The sequence below is a fragment of the Paracoccidioides lutzii genome, assembly GCF_000150705.2.
Source record: "Paracoccidioides lutzii Pb01 unplaced genomic scaffold supercont2.20, whole genome shotgun sequence".
In the NCBI taxonomy this organism is placed as follows: domain Eukaryota; kingdom Fungi; phylum Ascomycota; class Eurotiomycetes; order Onygenales; family Ajellomycetaceae; genus Paracoccidioides; species Paracoccidioides lutzii.
Genome location: NW_015440966.1, coordinates 61,125 through 86,438, shown reverse-complemented (window position 1 = coordinate 86,438; position 25,314 = coordinate 61,125). Strand labels below are relative to the sequence as shown.

Sequence of the window (25,314 nt, the reverse complement as noted above, 5' to 3'; positions counted from 1 at the left end):
GAGACAGTAATTTTTTTCAGAGATCTGAAACATCTACAACTCCTGAAGAGACAGGAATGATGGAAGTGTGAAAAATGATTTTGTATATATGTATGTAACCTGCTGATGACATGTATATATCTCATTCCTTTGACACGAAAGCCGCAGACGTTCTTTTCTTTGAAGCAAATGCCCGGTGCAATAAGAATAAAAATTTATCCAAAAGAGAAAAAAGAACTTAACAGATATGTTCCTAATGGGGTATATAACGGTAAAAACAGATTCTGACGTTCGCTTGTGAGCAATGAGGGTGTGAAAAACATCTTGTTTTGGCCTCTCCGTGAGAACAAATTTGCTATATGCATTAAACAAGGATCGGGAACGGACATGTAAAGAAAGAAAGGAGCATGGAGCCAATTTGGAAGAACGGGATGAAACTATGGAAAGAACCCCGTCATCCGGAAACGAAACAAAAAAAAAAAAAAAGTCAAGGATCAACTAGTCAAGTTCAATTATTTCCGGGACTGAACCTGAATCCTTCGACAGCTCAGACGCAGAAGGCAGCTGCTGGCCAGCTTGATGTTGACTGGGTGTATCTGCTTCGCTACGTTCGGACGACTCCCGTTTCCGCTTCAATGAGTGTGACTTGCTAAATCGATTACCATGACCGTTAATCCCTTCAACCCTCCGCTCCCAACTTCCATCCTGCCGCACGAGTATTGCCTTCACATCATCTAGCAGCTTCTCCTCCTTGAGCTTCCTGCGCACCTCGACCAGGAAATCATCAATAATTAGCGACTGTGGACGTGCATCGTTGCCGCAGATCGGACACTTCCAGTCCTCAGCCATACCGTGGCCCTTGACGGATCTTGTCAAGCGTGTGCTCAGGAATGTTTCAAGGTCGAAACACTCCATATGTGAGCAGTATTTGGCGCGGGCGGGGGTGTCGAAGATTCGTGCCATGAAGGGGTCGGTTAGGTCGATGGTGATGTGCTCGTCTACAACGGCGAGGTCGTCATCGGCAGCGGCTACATCTGAGCCTGTAAGGCGGTTCTTGATACTTTCAATTGATTTGGAGAGGGGGTTGTGTTGGATAGATGTGCGGACGCGGCTGAGCTTGGCGTATTCGAGCACTTCCACTGCCATGCAATAAACTGACTTGCTGTTAAGCTCCGGAGGGCCCCAGAGTATCGTTAACGATACTTCATTCACTCCTTCCTTGAGGGACGGCGTGATATGGACAGGGAGATCTTTGCCGTTGTGTACCTTCCGATGAACGAAGTGTTCTGTGCCATTCACGTGAATGTATATGGCGGTGGGCCATGCGGTATCTGATATAGCCCATTCATGTCCCTGTAGCTTTTGGAAGGGTGGAATCTTTTTTATACAGCGCAACTGATATGTTCGACGTCCATCTGCAATCCCCCATAATCGGGATCCTTGCTTTGGACCTTGTAATTGAACAGGGAATTTCTGGAATTCTTCTGGAGAGATTGTAAACTGCCACTTGAGAACTGATGTACTCGTTCTAATATACGAAGGAGCAATGGCAAAAGATTGAAGATAGTGGAATAGCGGTTCAGGGCCACTGGCTCTCGGCTCATTATTATTAAGAGCACGGATTTTGTCTTTAAGGTGAGCTTGGTGGAGGCCAACGATGAGAGGGTTAGGATTTGCAGATTCCATTGGAACGAACCCCGGTGGAGGAAGAAGTAAGTGATTTCGCCTGTTGGGACGAGGCTGGATATTGACGCGATTGTCGTGGGGTAATTGAACAGATGGAGGAACAAGGGGACCACAATGCAAAGGTACATTCTTATTATTTAACTGAACTACACATCCGGGTGGAAGCCCGGACATCGGGTTGGAAGCGAGCTGAACACCGGATCTTCCGGGGGCTGCATACGATTGTACCTGTGCGGCCGCAGGTGCAGGCACAAGTGTATACGTATGCGGAGCTGTAACAATTTCGCTCATAGAAGATACAGATACGCATCCTGGGGGTTGTTGAAGTGGGTTCTGAGTAGTGTTCGGTGAGTGTGTTGGAAAAGTGGACTGCATTTTATGATGTGCCCCTGCTGAAGGTGAGAGAGATCCTTGGGTCATGAAGGGCTGATGTTGGTGTTGGCCATTGGGACCAGACGTGGGAGTAAAATGGATTCCTTGATTCTGGTGAGCTTGCTGGCTACCCATCTGTTGGTTGGGTAGTGCCCGGTTTATTCCAAGATGCTGCCTTAGTATTTTCATATACATTCCGACTAGGTATTCGTTTTCAGTTCGCGCTTGGGCTGCAGATACTGGATTCGCAGTGAGCATTCGTTGGATCCGCTGGCGATAAAACTCCTGATTTTTATGAAAGATGCTGAGGTAGATCCTAAGAGCTCTATCATTTCGATTTCCTGTTAAGTGGCGACAACTGGCAACGAATATAACATGTTGCAAAGTGGGCGAGGAGAGTACACCGAGAGAGCGAAACTCGTCGATGAGCGGGGGATATCCCCGCAAAACAATAGTCCTTTCGAATTGGGGCCAGCAATCGGCTAGTCCTGCTAAAAAATCCATCACACTATCCAAAGTCTTACTGTAGGCCGAGCAGTTTTGAATCAAGTCGCCAATGAGAGCCGGGAAATGGGCACATGAGTGGATAAACGTTTTTGAGAGAAAATCATTTTTGATTAGAAGTGGGGAGAGAGCCTCGAGTCCTCTTATTTGTTGAACTCCAAATTTAGGGAGTGCCAGGCAGACAGTGCTTGCTGTGGTAAGGCAATAGACTTGATGTAGGACAACGTAAAATATATCCTCCTCTTCGCAAGCATTTCGCAACAGAGAGATCCGACCTTCCTCAGGCCTGCCTGGTGTGGTTGGAATGCGATCCAGGAGCGGCTTGTAAAATTTAAGGGAAAATTGTCCGGCGGGCCTAGCTTGCTGGGAATTGTTCATCATATCCGACGTTGGCACCGCATTCACCAGAGCCGTACTGTTTCGAAGTCGAAAAGTTTGAAGTAGGGGAGAATTTGCTGTTGCGGTTCGGGCCCGTTTATTTCTATGCACTTCAGCTGTGGGTGAATTGTTTGCCATGGCAACCATGGCAGGTGATTGTGATGATACGAGTGGTGGTGAACAGCCTATAGCGGGGGTTGTTATTGTTGCTGCTGCTCCTGTTATTGTTGTTGTTGTTGTATACGGCAACTCTCCTGTTTGGTTTTCTGCTGGTAACTGCCGCGCTGGACGTGGTGGCGGTTGAAGCGGTGGGATAGGACTAGCTCTCGGAAGAGCGCCAGATCCAGAGTCTGAGCCAGAGCCAAAGATGTTACCCGGGGGGGCAGCCTCACTGGCAGCTCTTACGGAAGTTCCATGGCATGAATCCGGGGACGGAATAACCGGGATTTGGCGAGCATTCGTAGGCGAACCGCTCGTTTTGTCCGCAAGCTGTGAATTTAAAATATGAGGCGAAGCAGATAACGACTTGGGGCCCGGTTGGACGGAGACTGGAGATATCGGCAGCTGCTCTGATGATGGTGTGAAATTGATAGATGCGGCTTGGCCTGGTGTGTTCGGGATGTTCGGGGTGATTACGGTGTTCAGGATAGGTTCCCGTTCCTTTCCCGTTATTGAAGATTTCTGAGGGGCCTTCTCACTGTCTCGACGTTGGATAGGGCTAGGATGCGGGACAGTTGAAGTAGGGTTTGGTTGTTTTGTAGCAGCTGAAGAAGAAGGGTTCGTTGTCGCGACTGAATTGGGGTTCAGCATCCATGGCTTTTGCTTTCCACCTAAAAATTTTTTCAGAGTTGAATTTAGAAAAGATATTTCATATCCCGGACTGCGGACATCAGAAGATGAGCGGCTATTCTGAGGTCGTTTGGGGAATTGTCGAGTCATCTCAGGGAGTGATCATCTTTCGTTACCATGGGACTTTTGGGAGAGTTGGAGCTATCTGGTAAACTATGCTGAGAGATAGCTATGGCATCCAATATTAGTTATTAGTTATTAGTCATTACTCTGCGTTAATCAATACCTGGCAGTGGTTTAAATAGTTTCAATGAGAAATACGAACATATGCAAGCAGTGACTGCACTGGAAATTTGGGATAGAAGGATATAGGAGAAGAGGGTACAAGCCGGAAGAGGTAAAGCCGAACAAAGAAAAGCAGGACGACGTTGGAGGCGCTTTAGCGTCTTGTAGCGTCTTGTCAAATTCGGTGGGTCTCATGGGCCTAACCGTGCGGGATTTTTTGAAGGTATATATGAGCTATTTTCCCTACTTATTGTGAGGATTGTAAAGGAATTGGTATTTTCTTCGCTTTTACGGTTAAATGGATCATTCCCCATTGACCAGATCAGCAACTATTAGTAGGATTTGACCCTATAATAGTTATGGAGGATCAAATCTGGCTGTAGGAAGAATCAAGCCAATTACTTATTTTACCGATTGCTGCCAAAATAGTGGTAACTAACCTAACTAACTAGTTCGCTTCCACTAAAACGATCTTTGAACCCCGAACCGTCCAACAGATATGAGCCCGGATAGCCCGTAACGACCCAACGACCCATTGAATCTGAATCCTATTTTTCCTGGGAGATTTGCCCACCGTGAAGCTGATTGAAACCTGCTGAAAATCCGAAGACCTAACTAACTAGTGATTTGTAGTGATGTTGTATGGGTTATTTAACTTCTGACAGAGATGAGATGGTGTCAAACAACAGTCGGCGATCTTCCAGAAACATCACAAACCAGCTATTGTTTATTTTTGCTTAGTTTCATCTGAATCCATAAATTGCTAACCACACTCATGTTATAATAGTGATTTTTGTATGTAATTTAGAAGATGTAAGCTATAGTTTAGCATGAGGTGGAAGCAAACAATCTGAGACTATCAAAAAAATTATTTTTATTTTTATTTTATTTTATTTCTTTTTTGATTGTTCCCTTATTGAAGGCTGTTGTTATTGAGTTTGAAGGCAATTCATATACTTAACTTTTTAAAATACAAAAAAAAATAAAATAAAAATAAAGACTTGATCAGAATATATATTTAATTAAAAACAAAAATTATTTCATGTGAAAGATAACATTAGTAGTTTTGTACAATTTTTATCAAAGCTTTTATTATTCTGCTTTTGATTTAATTTTCACTCTGTTTTAATTTTTTTTATTCTGAGTTTATTTATATATGAAATTCTTTTCTTTTTCTTCTTCCTTTTTTAATGATATTAATTTTGTAGGTAATATATTTATAAATTAATTATTTTTCAATAAAAGCTTTTTATATTTTAATTTAATTTTTATTTTATTAGAAGATAAATATTATATATTCAAATTTATAAACATATAATAATATATAAAATTTAAAGTTATAGATTGTGAGGACACTTAAAATAAATGAACTGAATGTTAAAAGGAAGCATGAAAAGCTCTATAACTAGGATCATAAAAGGGTAGGTGTATAGACGCAGTGAGTGCTACAGAGGGAAGAGAATAGCAATGGATGAAAATGTAAATATAGGATTGAATAGTAGCTAACCACTGAATCTCTTAAAGGAACTTTGAGGATTCAGGATGTTTATATGTATGAATAAGTAGTAATAGATTTTTTCTCTAATGTTCCATGAAATGAGGAATTAGCAATGCAGTTATCTGAATCTCCATGAAGTGCTGATCCTATCCTCCAGGAAGTGCTGATGCTAAAGGACTGGTTTTTGAGAAGTGCTGATCTGTGCTGATCCCAAATGCTGAATTTTGAGATGATGCTGATCCTCTAGAAGGTGCTGATCCTAAAGTGCTTTGATAAGCAGTGTGAAGATAAGTGCTTTAGTAAGCAGTGTGGTAAGCAGTGTGAGATAAGCAGTGTGAGGGCAAGGAGCTAGTATAGAGAGTCTTGGCATCACATAGATATTATATTTTCTTGATAATTATATTCTTAAATAGAATTTATTATATAGATATTTAAATAAATATTAAAACTTTTTAAATAATATATATCAGTAAAAGATTTATAAAAGTTATTAATTTTAAGTATCAACTTTTGAAAGAAAATATATTAATTATTAATATGAGTTCAAACTTCAATATAATAAAAAATATAGAAGATATAAAGGGCTATGCCCTGACCCCCATGATACTACAGGCTACGCCTTCGCGCTATCGAGACACTATCGAAATGGCGCCATCGAGACGGCGCTATTAAGGCGACGCCTGCACCCTATCCGTATAGCCCTTATTACCAAGGCGCTGGTTCAATCATCTTCGTACTGAAGCTCCGCCCCTTATAAAAGGAAGCCCGATCCCCTACATGATCCATCTTCCTCTTTACTCCCTTAACGATTCCTTTCTGTCTCCTTACACGCGTTAGCTATTAGCTGTTCTCAGCGGCTAGCCCGTTACAGAAGAATTTCTTTCAGAATTTTTTCTTTATATATATAAATTATCACTTTACACAACAAGATTATTATTATTCAATTAGAGATGTTTGCAGTTACTGACTATGACATCTATTTAATTGAAGAATCAGAATTTCTATCTAATAATAGTAATAATATTTATACAATTATTATAAATATATAACTTGCAATATATGATTTTCAGCTCAGAAATTGTAATTATTTTAATTTAAATAATATCACGATCACGAGACCTATCCAAAGACATCTCCTTGGCACCAATATCTCCTATGTCTTGTATCACGATCATGAGATCTAGTCAAAGACGTCTCCTTGGCACCGATATCTCTCCTACGTCTTAGAAACTACCTCTCTACGGCGCTGCCACTACTCTGATAAGGATATTCATAGGACCCTGATGACGAGGTGACCATCCTTTCTTTGTATGAGATGATTATTTTGTCTTGTATGAAATGATGAGGTGACTATCATATTGATGACGGGATGATCATCTCAACGATCATCTCTATGAAAGACATCGCCACTTCCTTGATCAGATAGAGTGGTATCTGAGTGGATTCATGAAGAAGGGGAAGGCTGATGAAAACCCTATAAAGCTAGCTATCTGACCCACTGTTTAGAGGGTCAGCGATTCGTTCTTAATATATGAGATTAATTGAAGACGCATTCAATCCTCTCTCTATTTATCAGTATCCTTGATCGTTTAGATTCCCCTAGAGTCCTAAGACAAAGGCTCGTCTGCTCCCTTAGCTAGTCAAGCTTACCCATTCAGCTTCCCATCAAACAACCCACGTGACGGCTGCTTACCTGAACCTTCTTTGGGGAGCCAGTGAGGCTCTGCCATCGGTCATCCCATCCCGCCCACCACCTTGTTATAGCCCTGGAGAAGAGTATACATACCTCTCCTGTTTGGATGTTTATATTACATTCTTAAACTGTAATAAATCATCTGCAAATTGACTTGAGATTCACATCTCAACAGAACTGTATAGCTACCTAGAAACCTGCTGGCATGCAACAGGAGAGTAAAGCATCCGCTGCAATGCTGAATGCCAACTGTGACATGTGAAGAACTTCAGCACCCTACTCATATGTCAAGGGCGCTGACAAAAGGGGCTAGGAGAAAGAAATCATGGAGGTGCTCGAACTGATAGATTGACTGAAAGGAATGCCCATGGTAGTCGAGACAATTGAAAAAGGGGTTCAGGAGTGATATGATACCAATCTGCAGTCACCTGTGAAAGAAGATCATGACGTGATGTAACAGGCAGCATTTCAGAGCTGGTAAGCATTATTTCCATACCCAGTGGGTTTTCATTGCTAACCGTTCAGCCATAGATGCGAAGGTTGAGGGTTTCAGATAATCAGACAGTCCTTGTTGATGTCAAATTATAGAGATTGTGAGTTGGTTCATACACTGCAGGGGCTGTTACTCGCATGTGTAGGATCTGAATACAGAACCAGTTACTCCCTTTCAGTGCTCATTGGATATAGTGCTATAGTTACTTCTCTGTGGCATCTCCTTATTGTGCTCATATTATCCTGTAAGGTACATGTGCAACAAGAAGTTTCTAGAGTTTTGAGGTTGATTAAAGAAAGTGATCTTGCATCCAAATGCTTTCTAACCACAATTCATATGTTGGTAGTTTTGGATATAATGGCAAATAAAGTGATATTGTAGCTGTTAATACCTCAAAGTGGTCTACATATGATTTAGATTTATATTAGATTTATAGACACTTTGCAGCAAAGGTAGTAGAAATTATGAAGAAGAAGATTCATTTAGTTGACACAGTGAAGATAAAGATTATAAATATATATAAGGATATTGAGATGATGAATATGTTCTAATCAGAAATGAATAGAAGCAGCAGTAGATTTGTTGATGAATGAGAAATAATCTCAATGAACTACAGGCCATCTGGGCTGACTGTGCTATAGACACAATAGATGTGGCTCTGAAACTTCATCTTGCTCTTGAGAAGTCAATCTCTGAGAGTTATTTGAAAATATAGCTATTCTATGATCACAATTCTAGGCATAGCATTTGCAGCTAAGAAACTTCAGATATAAATAAATCTATCATTTTCTCAATTCAGAGGCCTCAGTCATCATCTTAATGCAATGCACAAACAGCTAAACAGTACTTCCAGTAATATGAATATCAATTAGTCTTCTCTTAGTCAAGAATAACAATCTTCAAAGTGTGATTACTGGCAGTCATCTGCTGAAGTTTACTTCAAATCATTATATTTTTATATTGACAGTCACCTTGAGTAAATGTTAGCTTGTGACCACAGAAAATGTATAGCAGACATTGACAGTAAAAATCTACCCTGTAATGAGACCAGTCATCATGAGTGTATTTCTGCATTATTGCTTTGTTGAGTATATCTTCAGTGATGAATGAATCATTGATCATAGCTTCTGCATGCTGTGTTCAGAATATCTTATCAAGAAGAGATTGTTTGTCTATACTGCTATAGTAATCTGGTAATGACAACTGATATATCTTCTAGTAGTAACTGTGCAGTTTTACAGCAATAGGTTCCTTCTCTGCACATGTCAAACTCACTCACAGTTTTGCAAGTATCTCACCAGCAATATGTTCTATGATGATGTAGTTTTTGCCTGTTTGTGAGTTTGAGAAGAGAGCATAAATGAGGCACAGGGACCTTTATCATTTCCTGAATAAACAGCATGTTCTCTTCTTCAATAAGATTGATACCCTTTCTGAACTTCACAACATAATGATATCTGATCTGGACAACCTGTCACCCTTTATACTCTGGAGATATATTCAGTATGATCTCAATTTCAGCTTCTGTTAGGAGAGGAAGAGGGACATCTGTTGCATATGATAAGCTGACTGAGCTGTCCATGATTATTGAATAGTAATGATAAGAGAATGAAATGGTGCAGATTAATCATTAAGTGAGAATTTCTCTGATGATCATAAGTTAGGATTAGGAGCTCAACCTAGCAACTGTAGCAGTTTTATTATTACTCAGGCCTTATAAATTTTGATGGTTGAGCTGTGTGTCCACAATAAAAAGCATCCAACACCCCACCTTTTGAGTGTGGGAAAATCATCCACTGTTTCCATCCAAAATATTACTACACTGTCCTTTAAGGAAGGCAAGGAAGGTTGAATCTACCGATTTTGTTGGTGGATACTACGGCTACCCTATCACGTGGCCCCACCATATTATATTGTTGGGCATGACCGCCCGGTAGCCGCGCCACCTCACGTGATGTACGCGTATATCAGTTAGCTGTCCAGTCCTCCCACCAATGGAAGACTAACCATCCCAAACCATCCCACAGGTTATAGCTCGGATACCGGATTTTTAAGCAAAACAAGACATTTTAATTAAAACACGCTGCAACCAACGCGATATTGGATGAGTTCAACATTGATTCCACAAAAGAAGACTCTTTTGACAACAAAATCAGAAGATTTCACAGGAAAATGATCTGATTGCAAGAAGTAATCATGTTCTTTGAAGAATCAAAACAAATCATTATTTTACAATATCAATTCTATAAAAGAAGGCTCTTTTTGCAACAAAATCAGAAGATTTCACAGGAATATTGTCTGATTACAAGAAATAATCACATTCTTTGAAGAATTAGCACTTATATTATAATTAAATGAGCAGATTATCTTTTATTTTTAAATCAGAATAAAAAAAATTTTGATATTTTTAATTAAGATCTTAAGACTCATTTCTCTCAATATATGAAGAAGAGTACAATCAAATGCCAGAGTTTAGCTCAACAGATAAAGAAAAAATTAAATATATATTAACAGAAAAAGCAATTAAAAAAAATCAATTTCAACTGCAATCTGAGAAAAAAACTCATATATTATAAATTAAATGATAAGATTTCATCTTTTATATCTATCTCTATTTTCATATCTATTTTTAATGCAAGTGACATGATCATAATAATTACAGCTGATTTACTTGTATTTTGTCAATAAATGATGACTATATAATAAAATATTCAAATTAATGAAAATACTTCTGTATATACTTTAAAACAGAAGATATATAAATATTGAAAAGAAGTGCAAATTTTGATGAATATGAAAGCTATAATTACTTTTGATGAAATCAATTATCAAATCTAAAGATTAAAAATTATTACAGATATAAAAATTATTAATAATATAGATATTTTAATAAAAAATTAGTATAAATTATCTAAAAAATTCAGTATCAATTTTCTAGTAAAAAAATATTAAATAATATATATAAAAACTTTATATTATTGAATATTGTAATTCTTATTAAAATTTATATAAATAATAATTAAAGAGCTAAAATCAGATAATACAATTACTCTATAATAGAAATTAGTACTAAATATATAGTTTTTTTAACAGAAGAATAAATAAATATAATGAAGAAGTTTTTTATTCTCTATGTCAAAGATAATTATAATAGTGTATGATGAGCTTACATTCAATCTTCTTGATAGCATAATTATCACAGACTGAGATAATCGGTTATTATACAAGTTGAGACAATTGATAATTATAACTATTTAAACAATAGTCTAGCAGTCAACTTTACAATTACTTTGCATACAAATAACATATAAATATAATAATTACCTAGTAACTACATTAAGAAAAAGAGCTGTATAAACAGAGTTTTCTCTAAATTCATCTTTTAAAAATCATCTTAGTATTCATTTAAATAGTTTATATAGTTAATAATTAAATATCTATTTTATTTGCATTTAAATTGAAGTCATGACAATAATAACTATTTTATTTATCAGAGAAGATTTCACTATTTAGTTGCATATCATAGTAAGTTAGTTAAGAATATAGATAATTTTTATTATAATCTCTTTCTCAATAGTCTATAAAATTATTAAAAAGTGTTTATAAAGACTTATATAATTGATTTTTATGTAATAGATCAAAATTTAATTATTAATATAGATATTAATAATCTAATGAAATAACTATTTAATTATATAAACAAGATGAAGAAAATTAAATGCAATAAATATATCTATAGTGAATGTTATTATGAATAATAATAACTCTCAACTTATCACATATGAAATATAAAATCTATAAGCAGATAGATTATACAAAGAAGATATATTAATATTAATATTTGAAATTAGCAAATAATTAAAGAAAAGTAAATAAAAATAAAATTATTAAAAATACTAATAAGAATAATAATAGATAGAAAATAAAAATAAAAATAAAAATAAAAATAATAAAAATAATAAAAAGATACTATATTTTTTTATTTTTAATTTAGTATTAATGTTATAATTACTCTATCTATTTTATCTGAAATATTATTAAAATCTTAATAATTATAAAGAGTTGAACTTCTAGATTTGCTCTGGCTGGCTGACTCAGCCTAGCCATTATTCGCATGTGCGCACATGATCATGCTATGTGAGCTTGCTTAAGCTTGAGTTCTCATCTCATTCTTTTCTTCCCTTTCTCAAGCAATTTGTCCTTGTTATATAGGAGGACTAGCCTCTAGTTCTTAGAGCTTAACCCTTTACATTACAAATTGCTTCACTTCTTTCATTGATAGATCACTGAGAGTCTTAATTCTGTATCATAAAGCTCAGCAAATGTGCTGATATATGATAGACTATTGAGAGCCTTAAATCCTGCATCACAAAGTTCAATGATAGCACTGATATATGAATAGACTGGGTTAGCAATTGTGCTAACAAACAAATGAGCAACATTGAAAACATCTAGCTGAATGAGATAAAGCAGCAGACTTGTACAACAAATGAATCAACATGAAGCAATGAGCAGGGATACCCTCAGCAGCTTTGAACAACAATGAATGATCTTTCTCCAACAGCAGGAACAGGTTCAGTGTGAGAACAGAGATTTAATAGCAGCTCAGCAAGCTGAAATAGCTAATCTACAACAAGCTTTGAACATCTTAACATCAATTCTCTCTTAATCAAACTCACAATCATTTATTGCAGTCAGAAGACCAAAGATCAAGCTACTGAACTGTAAGAAGTATGATGATTCTAATCTGAAGCACTACTCTCAGTGAGAGCTAAAGCTTTAATTAAAACTTAAGATTAATGAGAAAGCTTTAGGTAATAGTGAGAAATATACTTGGTATGTATACTCAAGACTGGAAGAAATGACAGCAGCTCAAGTTTATCTCTGAGTTGAGAATAATAAAGACAAGATCAACTTCACAGTAGAGAGCTTACTGAAGCAGACACACATGCTCTTTAGTGATTCTGCACAACAGGAAAAGACTATGCAAAAGCTCAACAATTTATGACAGAGTAGAAGAGCTTTCTTTGACTTTCTGCTCAAATTTAATCAGCTACTGCTGGAAGCTGATGATCATGAATAGAATGATTATGTTAAAAAGAGGTATTTGAAATCTGCTCTAAGCATGGAGCTGAGGGAAGGCATGGTGGGTGTAAGAGAATCATCTCTCTATGAGAATTACTGTAAGGAGCTTAGATTAGTTGATCATCAACTCTTTGAGCTTAAGACTTTAAGACAGTGATCTAAACATTATGAGAACAGATCTTCTTCAGATTATATGATATCTAATTCACACTTTCTACTTCATCATGTTGTTCTTGACTGATAAAACCAGTCTCAAGCTTTCACTGATGATCTGATGAATCTCTCTCCTGGTGCTGTGACCCCAAGCACTCACCACATCAAATTGATAAATCAGACAGAGGTTAATCAATGAAGAGAGCAAGGCTGTGCCTGAGATGTGAAGCTGGAGGTCATATAATTAAGAGCTGCTTATTCAAATCTCTCAGATGCTCTGTCACTCTCACAATAGCTAAGATGATCCCTGAGCTAGTACTAAATGATGACAATGTGGATATGAGTGAGGATTTGAGAAAAGAGTAGCTCCAACTAAAAGATACTGAAAGAAGTGAAATAAGAAGCTTATGAAAAAGCAATGGAGAAGATTTAAATCTAAGATGATATTCAAATCCTTCACTGTTGATACTCTAGTAGATAATGCCTTTTCAACTAGAACAATGATAGACAGTGAATGTAATGTCTATGATCTTATTTCTCAATTCTATGTTAACAAGCATAAGCTCCTGTGCATTGAAATTCCCTCTGTTAAAATGATCAGCTTTGAAGACTCCATAGGACTCTCTACAAGCATAGTGATTAGCATTCAAATTGATATAGATGATCACATAACTGAATGAGCCTTTCTCTACATAGTGAATGGGTTATATGATCATGATATGTATCTAGGTGACCCCTGGCTGGCCCAGCAAAAGGTGACTGTGATCCCTTATCAAAGAATTATGAGATTTGAAGAGAGTGGCATAGAGGTAGAGCCTAGTTCAAATGCAAAAGCTGATGTGATTTTCATCTCTGCCATAAGCTTCTCTAGACTTGCAAGCACTTGAGAGAAGTGAAACATCAAGATCTTCATCATCAGTTTGGCCAATATTCAAAAGGCTCTAGAAGTGAAATCAAAGATTAATCCTAGAGAAAAGCTGCCTGAATATTATCATGAGTTTTTGAACATATTTGATAAGGAAGCTGCTGATGCTCTACCCCCACTTCATGGCCTAGGTAAAGATCATGGGATTGAACTAATTAAAAAGATCAATGATAGCACAGAACAACCCCCTTGAGGCCCACTATATAATATGTCTCAAGAGGAACTACTGGCTTTTTGAAAGACTCTTACAGATTATCTAGATAAGGGTTTTATTAGAGTGAGCAACTCCCCTGCAGCTGCCTTTGTACTATTTATGAAGAAGTCTGAGAGTGAGCTAAGATTCTGTGTGAACTATCAAGCTCTTAATAAAATCATCTGAAAGAATTGATATTCTCTATCATTAATCAGTGAGACTCTACAGTGAATTGGACAGACTAAATAATTCACTAAGCTGAACATTATTGTAGCTTTTCACAAGATTCAAATTATAAAAGGTGATGAGTGAATGATAGCCTTTAGAACTAGATACAGACTATTTGAGTGGCTGATTACACCTTTTGATTTGGTCAATGCTCTGAGCACATTTCAAAAATATATCAACTGAGCATTATATGGATATCTGGATGACTTTTGCTCAGTCTATTTAGATGACATCTTGATATTTTCCTCAAGAAGCTTATAGGAGCATCATAAGCATGTACAAAAAGTGCTTATGCATCTACAGAAAGCAGGCTTGCAGGCAGATATCAGAAAGAGTGAGTTTGAGATGAACAGCACAAAATATTTTGAATTTATCATTGAAGTGAGCAAGGGTATATGAATGAATTCAGAGAAGGTTAAAGCTATTTTGAAATGAGCAACACCTATTACTCTTAAAGATGTATGAGGATTTTTAGACTTTGTCAATTTCTATAGACAATTTATCAGAGATTTCTCAAAGATTGTGATCTCACTGATGATTCTTACATGCAAGAATATTTCTTTTTTGTGGATGAGCAAGGCTGAGGAAGCTTTTAAGCATCTAAAATCAATGTTTATTTTTGCTCTAATCCTGCTTCAATTTGACCCTGACTGTGAGACTATATTGAAAATAGACTTCTCAGATTACATCTCAGGAGAAATGCTGCTACTATATGATGAGCAGAGCATTCTACACTCATGTGTCTTCTTCTCTCACAAGCATTCACCTGTGGAATGCAACTATGAGATTCATGATAAGGAGTTATTAGTAATAATTGAGTGTTTAAAGAAATGAGATGCTGAGCTACAAAGTGTAAAGAAATTCAAGATTCTCACAGATCATAAGAATCTAGAATACTTCATGACTACACACAGACTAAATGAAATACAGCTATGTTGAATGAATATTCTCTATCAATTCAACTTCAGAATTGATTACCAGTCAAAGAAGTTGAACACTAGATCAGACATCCTATCATGAAGAGAGCAGGACATGTCACAGGGTGCTGATGATGAGAGAATCAAGCAGAGACAAGTTCAACTACTTAAGTTTAATGTACTGGCACCTGAAATGAAATCAATAGTGGCTACTGCTAGTGTGAAACCTGAGATGTCTCTTCAAGCTCAGTGAAATGAGGCTCACAAAAATGACAAGATTCTGCAGTGTCTGAAGCAAACTTTTTGTGAGAGAAAATTCAGATTTTCTTCTGAACTCAGCATTAAGACCTCTGTCTCTGAGTGCTCTTTAAATGAGAATGAGGAGCTTCTCTTTTGAGATCATAAGTGAGTGCCAGACTTCAAACCTCTTCAAATCAGATTAGTGCATAAGACTCATGACTCACCTCTTATCAGCCATTCCAGGTGAGAGCAAATGACAGAAGTTCTAAGATATGAGTTCTACTGGTTAGACTATGTCACTGATGTGAAAAGAATAATCAGGAACTGTCATCTTTGCAGATCAAACACTGCATGAAGAGATCAACATCAGAGACTGCTTAAGCCTCTTCTCATTTCTGAATGCATGTGGCAGAAGCTTTTCATAAACTTTATTATGAACTTATCAAGCTCTAAAGAATACACAAACATCATGATTATAACAGACAGACTGATCAAGAAGATTATATTAAAAGCAGTTAAGAAAACTGATGTGAAGACAGTGACTAGAGTATTCCTTCACAATATCATTTCTCAACATAGCATTTCTAAGACAGTAGTGTCAGATTGAGAATCAGCTTTCACAAGCATGTTTTAAACTTGAGTGTGTGAGAAATTAGACATTAAGAGATGACTCTTCACAGTCTATCACTCAGAGACAAATGGAGCTACAGAGCAAATAAATCAGACCCTGGAAATCTACCTACACAAGTACATTAGCTTTCAACAGGATGACTGATGTGAATGACTTTCTCTAGCAGAGCTGATCATCAATAATAGAGATGCTGTCTCAACAGGTGTGAGCTAATTCTTTTTAACACATTTTTTTCACATCTCCTTCATTGATATAGCTGATGCACCCTCTATTGAAACATCACATAATCTCATTGAATTTGCAGATAATTATATGAGAAAGGTCTATGAAGTGTTGAAGTAAACTCAAGTAAAAATGATAGATACTCAGCAATCTCAAAAGAAATATGTGAATAGACAAAAAGACCTGACTTCAAGCTTTCAACCTGGAGATAAGATCTGGTTGAGCTTAGTGAACATGAGAACTAATCACCTGTGCAAGAAGCTGAATGTGAAATACAATCAATATACTGTGCTAGAAAAGATAGAATTTCATGTTTACTGACTGAATGTTTCATCTGACATTCACAATGTCTTTAATGTAAAGCTCCTACATGCTGTGATGACAGATTCCCTGTCTAGTTAGAGGCAAACTGACTGACAGTCACCTGCTATAGAGACCCTGAAAGGACCTGAGTTTGAGATTGAGGAAATTCAGAATGAACAAATCTATCAGAGGAAAAAGCAATACCTTGTTAAATGAGTAGGTTGGGCTGAGTCTACATGAAATGACATGAGTCTTCTATAAGAAGTAAAGGCTTTGAACATTTGGGAGGCCTCTCAACAGGCAAAATTAGATGTAAAGAGGGCTTTAAATAGTCATAAAGGCCTGCAACAAAGAGGGAGAAGGGGGGTATTATAAGGAGTTGAACTCTTAGATTTGCTCTAACTGGCTGACTCAGCCTAGCCATCATTCACATGTGCGCACATGATCATGCTACGTGAGCTTGCTTAAGCTCAAGTTCTCATCTCATTCTTTTCTTCCCTTTCTCAAGCAATTCGTCCTTGTTATATAGGAGGACTAGCCTCTAGTTTTTAGAGCTTAACCCTTTACAATAATATTTTGACATTGATATCAATTTTCATATGAATGATTAAAGACATTTGATGATATATTTAAAGTCATTCAAAAGAAATATTAAAGTAAGTATAATTGATAAATATCAGAAACAGATCAAGAAAATAGAAAATATTCTTTTATAATTAAAAGAAAAGAATATTATAATTTAAAATATATACTAAATCTCAAATTTCACTATTAATTTGTTATTATTTATAAAGTTAAAATATCAAGATTTAAGATTTAAACTATTTTTAATTATCTTATTATATTTTATTATTCATACTCTGAATAATATCATATTTATTATTATTTATATACTATAAAGCTTTATCTATAAGATTATTAAATAAAACTTGAAAAATAATATTCATTATATATTCAAAGTGATTAATCATATCATTTAATTTTATAATTATAAAGATATAATAATGATAGTTAATAAATTCAGTATTCAATTCAATAAATCAACTGTATTCTCATAAAGAAAATAACTATAAATAGAATTAGTCTTTAAGTATAATAGTGTTTAAATATTTTATATATAATATATTATATTTAAATTCTAGAATAAAATAACTAGTTTTGACTATGCAGAAATATCTCACCTGTTGATATATAGAGAAATATTGAGTATGATTACTTGATAACTATACTACATTACATGATGTATATATATATCAATTAGCTAGCTAGTTTCTTCCATTAATAAAAGATTAATTATCTCACATATTTTACTTTTACTTAGCTAACATTTAATACATACAATAATGCTATTCTTCTATAAGTTATAATCTTTAAAGAAGCTATAAAAAATTATTGAAATAATATATTAAAAATATTTTCACATATTATTAAATATGTATTTAGATATCTTACTAAAAAATATTAATTGAATCAAATAATCAATTTCAGATTTGATAGATTGCCTGATTTAATGAAAGATTATATATTATTATATATAATAAAAAACTCAAAAACATCAAAAAGACAAGAGTTAAATGCAAGTTCATTGTTTATATCTGCAAGTAAATGAAGAACAGCAGTCTCAGATGTATTTAAATCTGATGAGACAAATAAAAAAAAATCAAATAATTTAAATATTAACTACAAAGATTCAGTTGATAATAAAATTTTAATGAAAATTCTAAGCATTCAACACAATCACAACTACTAAGAAGCTTATTTAGATATGGGTGTGAACGTGGACATAGACGTGAACACGGATGTAAAGACTTGAATATGGACATGAATGTGGACTTGAATGTAAACATAACAAAAATTCTGAGCATTCAGCATGGTTACAACCACTGAAAGCTCATTTAAACATAGACGTGAACGTAAATATAAAACCTGCCTATTCAATCTCTAGAGCTTTTTGAGAAAAAGAAATTTAGTATTATAATATGACTTAATCTAAAGTAAAAATGATAAGATAAAGTTTTAATTCATTTATTTAACTAGATAGCCTGTAACGAGAATGCTAAACTGAAGAATATAATATGAAATAAAAGAGTAATTGAATATAAAGAAATTGAGAATTAAGCTGATCAATTTTAATTTATATTACAAATTCATATTACAAGTAGCTATGCTATAATTATATATATATATATTTAATATTATATTTTATAAACTTATTATAATCATTAATTATATTTAAATATAAAATATAATAATAATAATATAAAATTAATAATAAATTTAATATTTATAAAAGTATTTTAAATATATAAAATTATTTAATTTTTTAAGATTTTTTTATATTTATTTCTTTTTTTAATATAAATAAAAAAGTAATAAATAATAAAAGTTTTTAATATTTTTATTTTATATTTTAATAAGATATAATTTATTAATAAGATTATATAGAACTAATTTTTTGATTTTTTTAAATATATATATAATTTTAAAAAGTATAATTTGAAATTTTTTATAATATAAATTATTTATATTAAAATTTTTAAAGTTTTTAATTTATATAAAATTTAACTTTTTATTATAAAATATAATTTTTTAATAATAAGTTTTTTTAGTTTTAATTAAGTAATATAATTAAATAATTAATTAAAAATTTATTTACTTTATAGCTAAGTATATTTTTAATTTTAATTTATTAGTTTATATTTTTGATTATTATATATTTTATTTATTTTAAAACAATCTTTAAAATATAAAAATATAATTTATATAATAAAAAAAATAATACTTATATAAAATATTTATTTTATAACTTTATAATTTTTAATAATATATTTAATTAATATATTTTTTAATATTTTATTTTAATATTTTATTTTTATTTTTCTATAAGTAATATAAAATTAGTTTTTTATTTTATATTAATTTTATATTAAACTTTAATTTTTTATGATATTTTTTTCTTTTAATAAATTTAATTTCTATATATAAAACATTTAGTAATTATTATTAAAATTATTAATAAATAATAAGTTTATTACAATATAGTTAATTAAGATTATATTAAATTAAATAAATTTTATTAACTTACTATGCAGATTTTTTTTTTTTGAAATATATAATAAATTTTCTTCTTATATAAATAAAATATTTTTTATACTTTTAATTATTAAATTAGTTATTCAAATTTATTTATATAGCTAAACTAATTTTGATTAAATTAGTAAGTAGTAAACTTTGACTTTACAAATAAAGTCAATATATCTCTAGATTTGTGTAAGAATCGAAGCTAATTATTTATTTTACTTAATTATTAGGAAATTAGTGGTAATTCGCTTCCACCGACCGAACCTCTGCTGCTGTTGTTGACTTGAGCCAGTCAAAAGTCTCGATATCTGAGCTGCGTATTAGGTAATCAACAAACAGAGGAGTCACATGACACAAAGCGAAATGAATAGCAAGGTTTATACCATAACGGGTTAGAGTAGAATACACGTATTGGGTTAACTAATGGTCCCATTTCGGCCGTTGGGGTTTGGTTTGACGCACTGTTATTGGGCCCAAGGGTCTCCAACATTTCAATACGCAGTAATGTGGGCTGTGCCAATGCCCGGGCCGTCATTCCCCGGGTCACGGGTTTCCACGCCATTCACACGGACCCCAATTTGTAAGTGGGACCGGAAAAAGTTCAGTCCCCGCCCAGCTCTTGGAAATGTTCAGCTGCATCTAATTTCAACTTCAACGACTTCAACCTCAACTTCAAACCGATTCACTTCCTGGTTTCTGCATCTCTGGGTTCTGTCCGTCTGATCCGTCTTTGTCGATCCCCCCGGTAATAGTCATGGGAGCACCCAGACTGCGCACGGAGCCAGAATGCTAATTCCAGACGCCTCACCCGCATCCTCGTTTCAACGACCTGCACTTGTTGTGTGTGGAGATTCCATTCGGTCTTTGCGAGGTGTTGGACGTGGCAGTATCCAAACGTGTTGTTGGCCCTGACCTCTCTCAACCACATCCACCCACCCCACGACTCACTCAGCTATATCAGCTACATCAGCTACAAAAGGACACGACGGATCGTTTTCACTCTAATTCTCGTCATTTCGATTTTTTAATTTTAATTAATTTCTTTCCCTCTTTCCTTCAATTTTGAGCCGTTATATTGCTGTTGGGGGAACTTAGATCATCGCTTCTCCATATTCAAACAACTACCTACTTTCGCCTTCATCTTCATGCGTTTTGGGCTATTACTGAGCACCGTCTCGCCTTTATATAGATCTGTAAGGCTTGGCTGCTCATTCTAAAACCCCCACATAATTCACCTAGTTCCGCAATCATTCCTCGACCTCGGATCGGACGGCGTGAGTGCGATTTTCATGTTCTCCTTTTACAAGCTAGATTAATCAGTGAATTACTTGACCCTGTGAAAGCCTAAGCCGAACAACGCCTGGGCCATTCCCGTTTCACGAATCGCAAACAGTTGCGTGCTCCATGATTTCCTTCGTCCTCCAATTTGAAGGGTCTAGCATTTTATAAATATTTACTTTTTTCATCCCTGATATATATAGCGGCCTTAACAATGCCTTATACGCCGGAGCTTCCCCAAGGTGTGCAACCTGGAGATTTCCTGGTAGTCGTCCGTGAGTAATCCTTTTCTTCTACGCAATTATAAGTTGCCAGGGCCTGGGCTTATCGCACAATCTGAGATAGACGACTTTCAAGCTCGTGGAGCCGACGAACTCACCCTTCGCAGAGGAGACAAGGTTGAGTTACTGGAGCTCGATGAAGGCTTTGGGGATGGATGGTATTTAGGCAAACATGTGGCTGAAAATAGAACTGGTCTTTTCCCCGGCGGTAAGGAACCTCAAAAAGTAACTTTTTTATACTGTCGTGATCACAATTGATTAAGTGATGCGTTAGTTTATACGACAACCATACCCAAATTAGGAGTTCGTCAACAACCATCAAACACAGCTTCAAACTCAACTACTCCATCAGGATCACAGAGAAATAGTGAGCCGCCGGGCTCACCTAAAGTAACGGAAATTTCTTCAACTCCTGCCTCGCCATCATTCAATGACGACATAACCCCACAAGCGTCACGTCAAGTGAGTGGGGTCGATTTCAAACCTTCTCTTACTGAGACATCTGTAAGTGATACGTTAGTACTACCTGCCCAACAACCGCAGCAAGGATCTACCACGTCACCACCACTGTCTTCCTCATTTCCCATGCAGCAGACAATGCAAAGATCTATGAGCGAAGTCATGTCGGCTCGTCAGAACGGTGACGATAGTCCAGTTATGAACGAAACCCTGAGTGTTATAGATGAGCATATCACCAATTTCAACACTCCTCGCCATAGCTTTGTTGCTCATGACCAGAAAAATCACAACGATTCCGGCAGTGAGTACAGCAGCCATCTGGATCACAGAATTTCATACATCCCCGGCGCAGAAACCGACGAGGAGGAGGTAGCTACACTCACAGAAGCTGCAGTAAGGAGTTGGGATCACCACCAGACAGCCCAACATCTTCACGAACTTGGTGTTGATCCGAAACACTGCGAGATCTTTGAGGAGCAGGAAATTACCGGAGATGTTTTGTTGGAGATGGACCAGGAATTCATTTACATGAAAGAGTTCAACTTTGGGGTTATGGGGAGAAGATTGAAGACGTGGCATATAATCAAGACCTTCCAGGAAGAGATTAAAGGCATTAAGTGGCCACGGAAGTCCACATCTCCCTTCTCCAACAAAGACCGCTCTTTTGAAGACTTCGATCGATCTCAGAGTCGAGCAGGAGGCTCATTTCTTCCAAGGATTCCCAGCCTCACTGAAAGTCATACCCACCGCGCACACCAATCGAGAAGTGCCTCTGCGAGACGCTCTCCAGGAATAGCGTCCTCAATATCTTCAACTCTCAGTAGTAATATTTCATCTATTTCTCATCTAAACCAATCAGCCGGTTTAGATGGTGCTTTGAGACCGTCAGCTGCGTCCGTTCGCCAATACAACTATCCTCGCCCGCATTCATCAATAGATGGCTCACCAGCATCGTTAAACCAGAATAAGAAGATAGTTGGAAAGCCAACGCAGACTCCTCGAGATGCGAAATCTTCCTTTGACAGGGGATGGACTATGGCCTCGGGTTCGCAACCAGTACGTGGTCGGCCTGATGCGTGTATCGGATCCCAGGGAGGATCTGTTCGCCAGCAAGCACTTGGTGGTCCTGAACCTGGTGACTCCGATTCCTCTTTCGCGGTGGACCCTGTTGATTTGGATCGTGGATATTTCTCTGGTGGTGAACTAGATATGCGGAAGATTCGCAAAGTCCTCACAAAGCGCGATTCAACAGGTGGAAGTTACAGCCATTCGAGGCAGTCCAGTGCTACTGCAGAGGATTTGAAACAAATTCGTGTTAAACGGCACTCGCGTTTTGGTAGTGTAGATTCGATCCGGGATTTTGTACCCAATTTTTCTTCGCCCAAGCTTCTCCAGGGAGGATCATTCAAAGGTCAGTTTGATGACTCTAGCCTCACTTGCAAGGATTCACTTGCGGACCAGTCTCAAACTCCCACAGTGACGAACTTGGAAAAAACCACGAGCCCGAGCCATGGTATTCTCTCTGCACTCTCCCCTCTTTCCTCGAAGACAGATGGAGAAAGCTCAGGTCGGTCGTCTCCACTGCCGTCCTCCAATCTCAAAAATGTTGCACCCAAAGTACGTCGTGCCATAGGCTTACGCGCTATATCTGACGCAGTCACTGGACAAGAGAAAGCATTGGTCTCGTCTCCTATATCATATCTGCCGAAAGAACCTCTGAAGTCCTCGAGTACGACAAATTCGAGTACCACATCTGGTGCGTCCAAGAGCTTCGACATAGAAAGCACAGATAGCTCTGCGAAAAACGTCGAGGGGGCGTTTGCCTTAGTAACGATGGCAAAGGCTTCCAATTCTCGCTCTAAATCGAAGAAAGATACAAGTGCATACACGCGAGGGCTGGAGAAAAAGACACCCCAAGAACAAATGATCGGATGTGACTACTCGGGCTGGATGAAGAAAAAATCTTCTAACCTGATGACCACATGGAAACCGCGCCTTTTCGTTCTCCGTGGCCGCAGATTGTCTTATTATTACTCGGAAGATGACACGGAGGAGCGAGGACTAATCGATATCTCCTCACACCGCGTATTCCGCGCCGACCAGGACACAATCACTTCTCTCCACGCTACACTCACCGGAGCAACCGCTTCTCCAACCTCGCCAAATAACAAGGGTGGTGGGAAGACCTCAGATACTGTCTCAGATACCTCCAAGACTTCTGCAATCGATACTCCGTTCATCTTCAAACTTGTCCCCCCGAAAGCCGGATTATCACGAGCGGTCCAATTTACCAAGCCCTCCATTCATTTTTTCCAAGTCGACAACATCCAACAGGGTCGTCTGTGGATGGCGGCGCTGATGAAAGCGACCATCGAGCGGGATCTGAATCTACCCATCAAAACCACAAACAAGCAGAAGACCATTAGTTTGAAGCAGGCTCGCGCTATGAACCAGCGCCCTCCTGCGCTCATGGGTTCAGAACGCAAGGACAAGGATGTCAATAATAGTAATAACAATAATAACGCTAATAGCGGCAACAGCGCTGCTTCGGAGAAAGATATTGATTCAGCCAACGGGCAAGCTGGCGAGGGTCTGAATGTTGAGACTCAGAAGGATGGAGAAGGAAATGATAAACAGCGTGCTAGCTTGGACCTAAAGAGGCTTGAAGCTGGTGATACTGGGACATCTGAGTTGATGCCAAGGCCGCAGACTATTTCTCAGTGATTGCTTTTCTTTCTTCTTCTTTTCATTTTTGTTTGTGTCCCATATATCTATCTATTGTTGTGCAAAAGGCATATTTTACCCTTAAGTTATGTCTTGAATTTGCCCTACATTTATAACAATGCATGCATTTCCCCCCACCGTCATTCTTTTTCTTCGACACACACACATACACACACCATTTCTTCGCTTTTGTTACCTTATTCTTCAACACCAAGTTCTATCTTCATTTCATTTGTGTCCTTTTTCCTTTTCTTTCCTTTGCAGGAGTTGAACATATGGCGCTCCATGAGATATACCCTTCCCTTTAGAAATATTTCTTTTATTTCTTTCCCCCTTTGACGATATGAATTAAATCGATATGAGGAGGAAGATGAATGAGTTTGAGAACAATGAACCGACGTTGAAATATTTTTTAATCTCTTTATTCTTTCATTTCCCCCCCCCCCCCCCCCCCCAAAAAAAAAAAAAAAAAAAAATTACAGAGGAGCGCTCCACTTTCCCTTTCTTCCTTGTTTTTTTTTCTTTCTCCTATTTCATCAAGAATTTGTAATTGATTGATATGGCATTTTGTTTTCAGTCCTTCAACATAGTTTACATCAACTAGTGTTTTTTCCTCTCGAAAGTGAAGGTTTATTTTGTACACTACTTTTAACTGCTATTAGAGCAATAATACCACTGTATAGCTTTCATTCCTGTATATAATTGTAGTGTGTATTGTTTTGACAAGTAAGTCTTATCTGCCTGTGTACGGGCATGTTTTACTTTGTCCCTCCTGCAGCTCTCATAGTGTTCAGAAGTGGCGCAAGAGACGCGAGCCCTGCCGAGCAAAGGGACAACAGCCTCCCTCCTATTTCCCTCCACAGACCCCGTAATGTTTCACCCCAAGTAGCCCTTCTATTATTCGCAGACAGGGTATT

At 36.6% G+C, this 25,314-nt stretch overlaps 3 protein-coding genes across 3 annotated transcripts; 1 reads left to right on the top strand and 2 right to left on the bottom strand.

Annotated features, from left to right (window-relative positions):
* Nucleotides 1-477: 477 nt before the first annotated feature.
* On the bottom strand, nt 478-3,858 carry PAAG_06748 (MIZ zinc finger domain-containing protein; the record flags this gene model as incomplete). The annotated part of the gene is made up of 1 exon (XM_015845993.1): nt 478-3,858. One exon carries the CDS (start codon nt 3,856-3,858, stop codon nt 478-480), a length of 3,381 nt encoding a protein of 1,126 aa, XP_015700428.1.
* Nucleotides 3,859-20,146: 16,288 nt separating this feature from the next.
* Nucleotides 20,147-20,583, bottom strand: PAAG_06746 (hypothetical protein; the record flags this gene model as incomplete). Its single annotated transcript, XM_002791154.2, has 2 exons — nt 20,147-20,273; nt 20,342-20,583. The coding sequence occupies 2 exons, from the start codon at nt 20,581-20,583 to the stop codon at nt 20,147-20,149; spliced, it is 369 nt and encodes a 122-aa protein (XP_002791200.2).
* A 564-nt stretch (nt 20,584-21,147) lies between these two features.
* PAAG_06745 (hypothetical protein) lies at nt 21,148-24,397 on the top strand (the record flags this gene model as incomplete). The annotated part of the gene is made up of 3 exons (XM_015845992.1): nt 21,148-21,208; nt 21,279-21,422; nt 21,489-24,397. 3 exons carry the CDS (start codon nt 21,148-21,150, stop codon nt 24,395-24,397), a joined length of 3,114 nt encoding a protein of 1,037 aa, XP_015700427.1.
* Nucleotides 24,398-25,314: the final 917 nt, after the last annotated feature.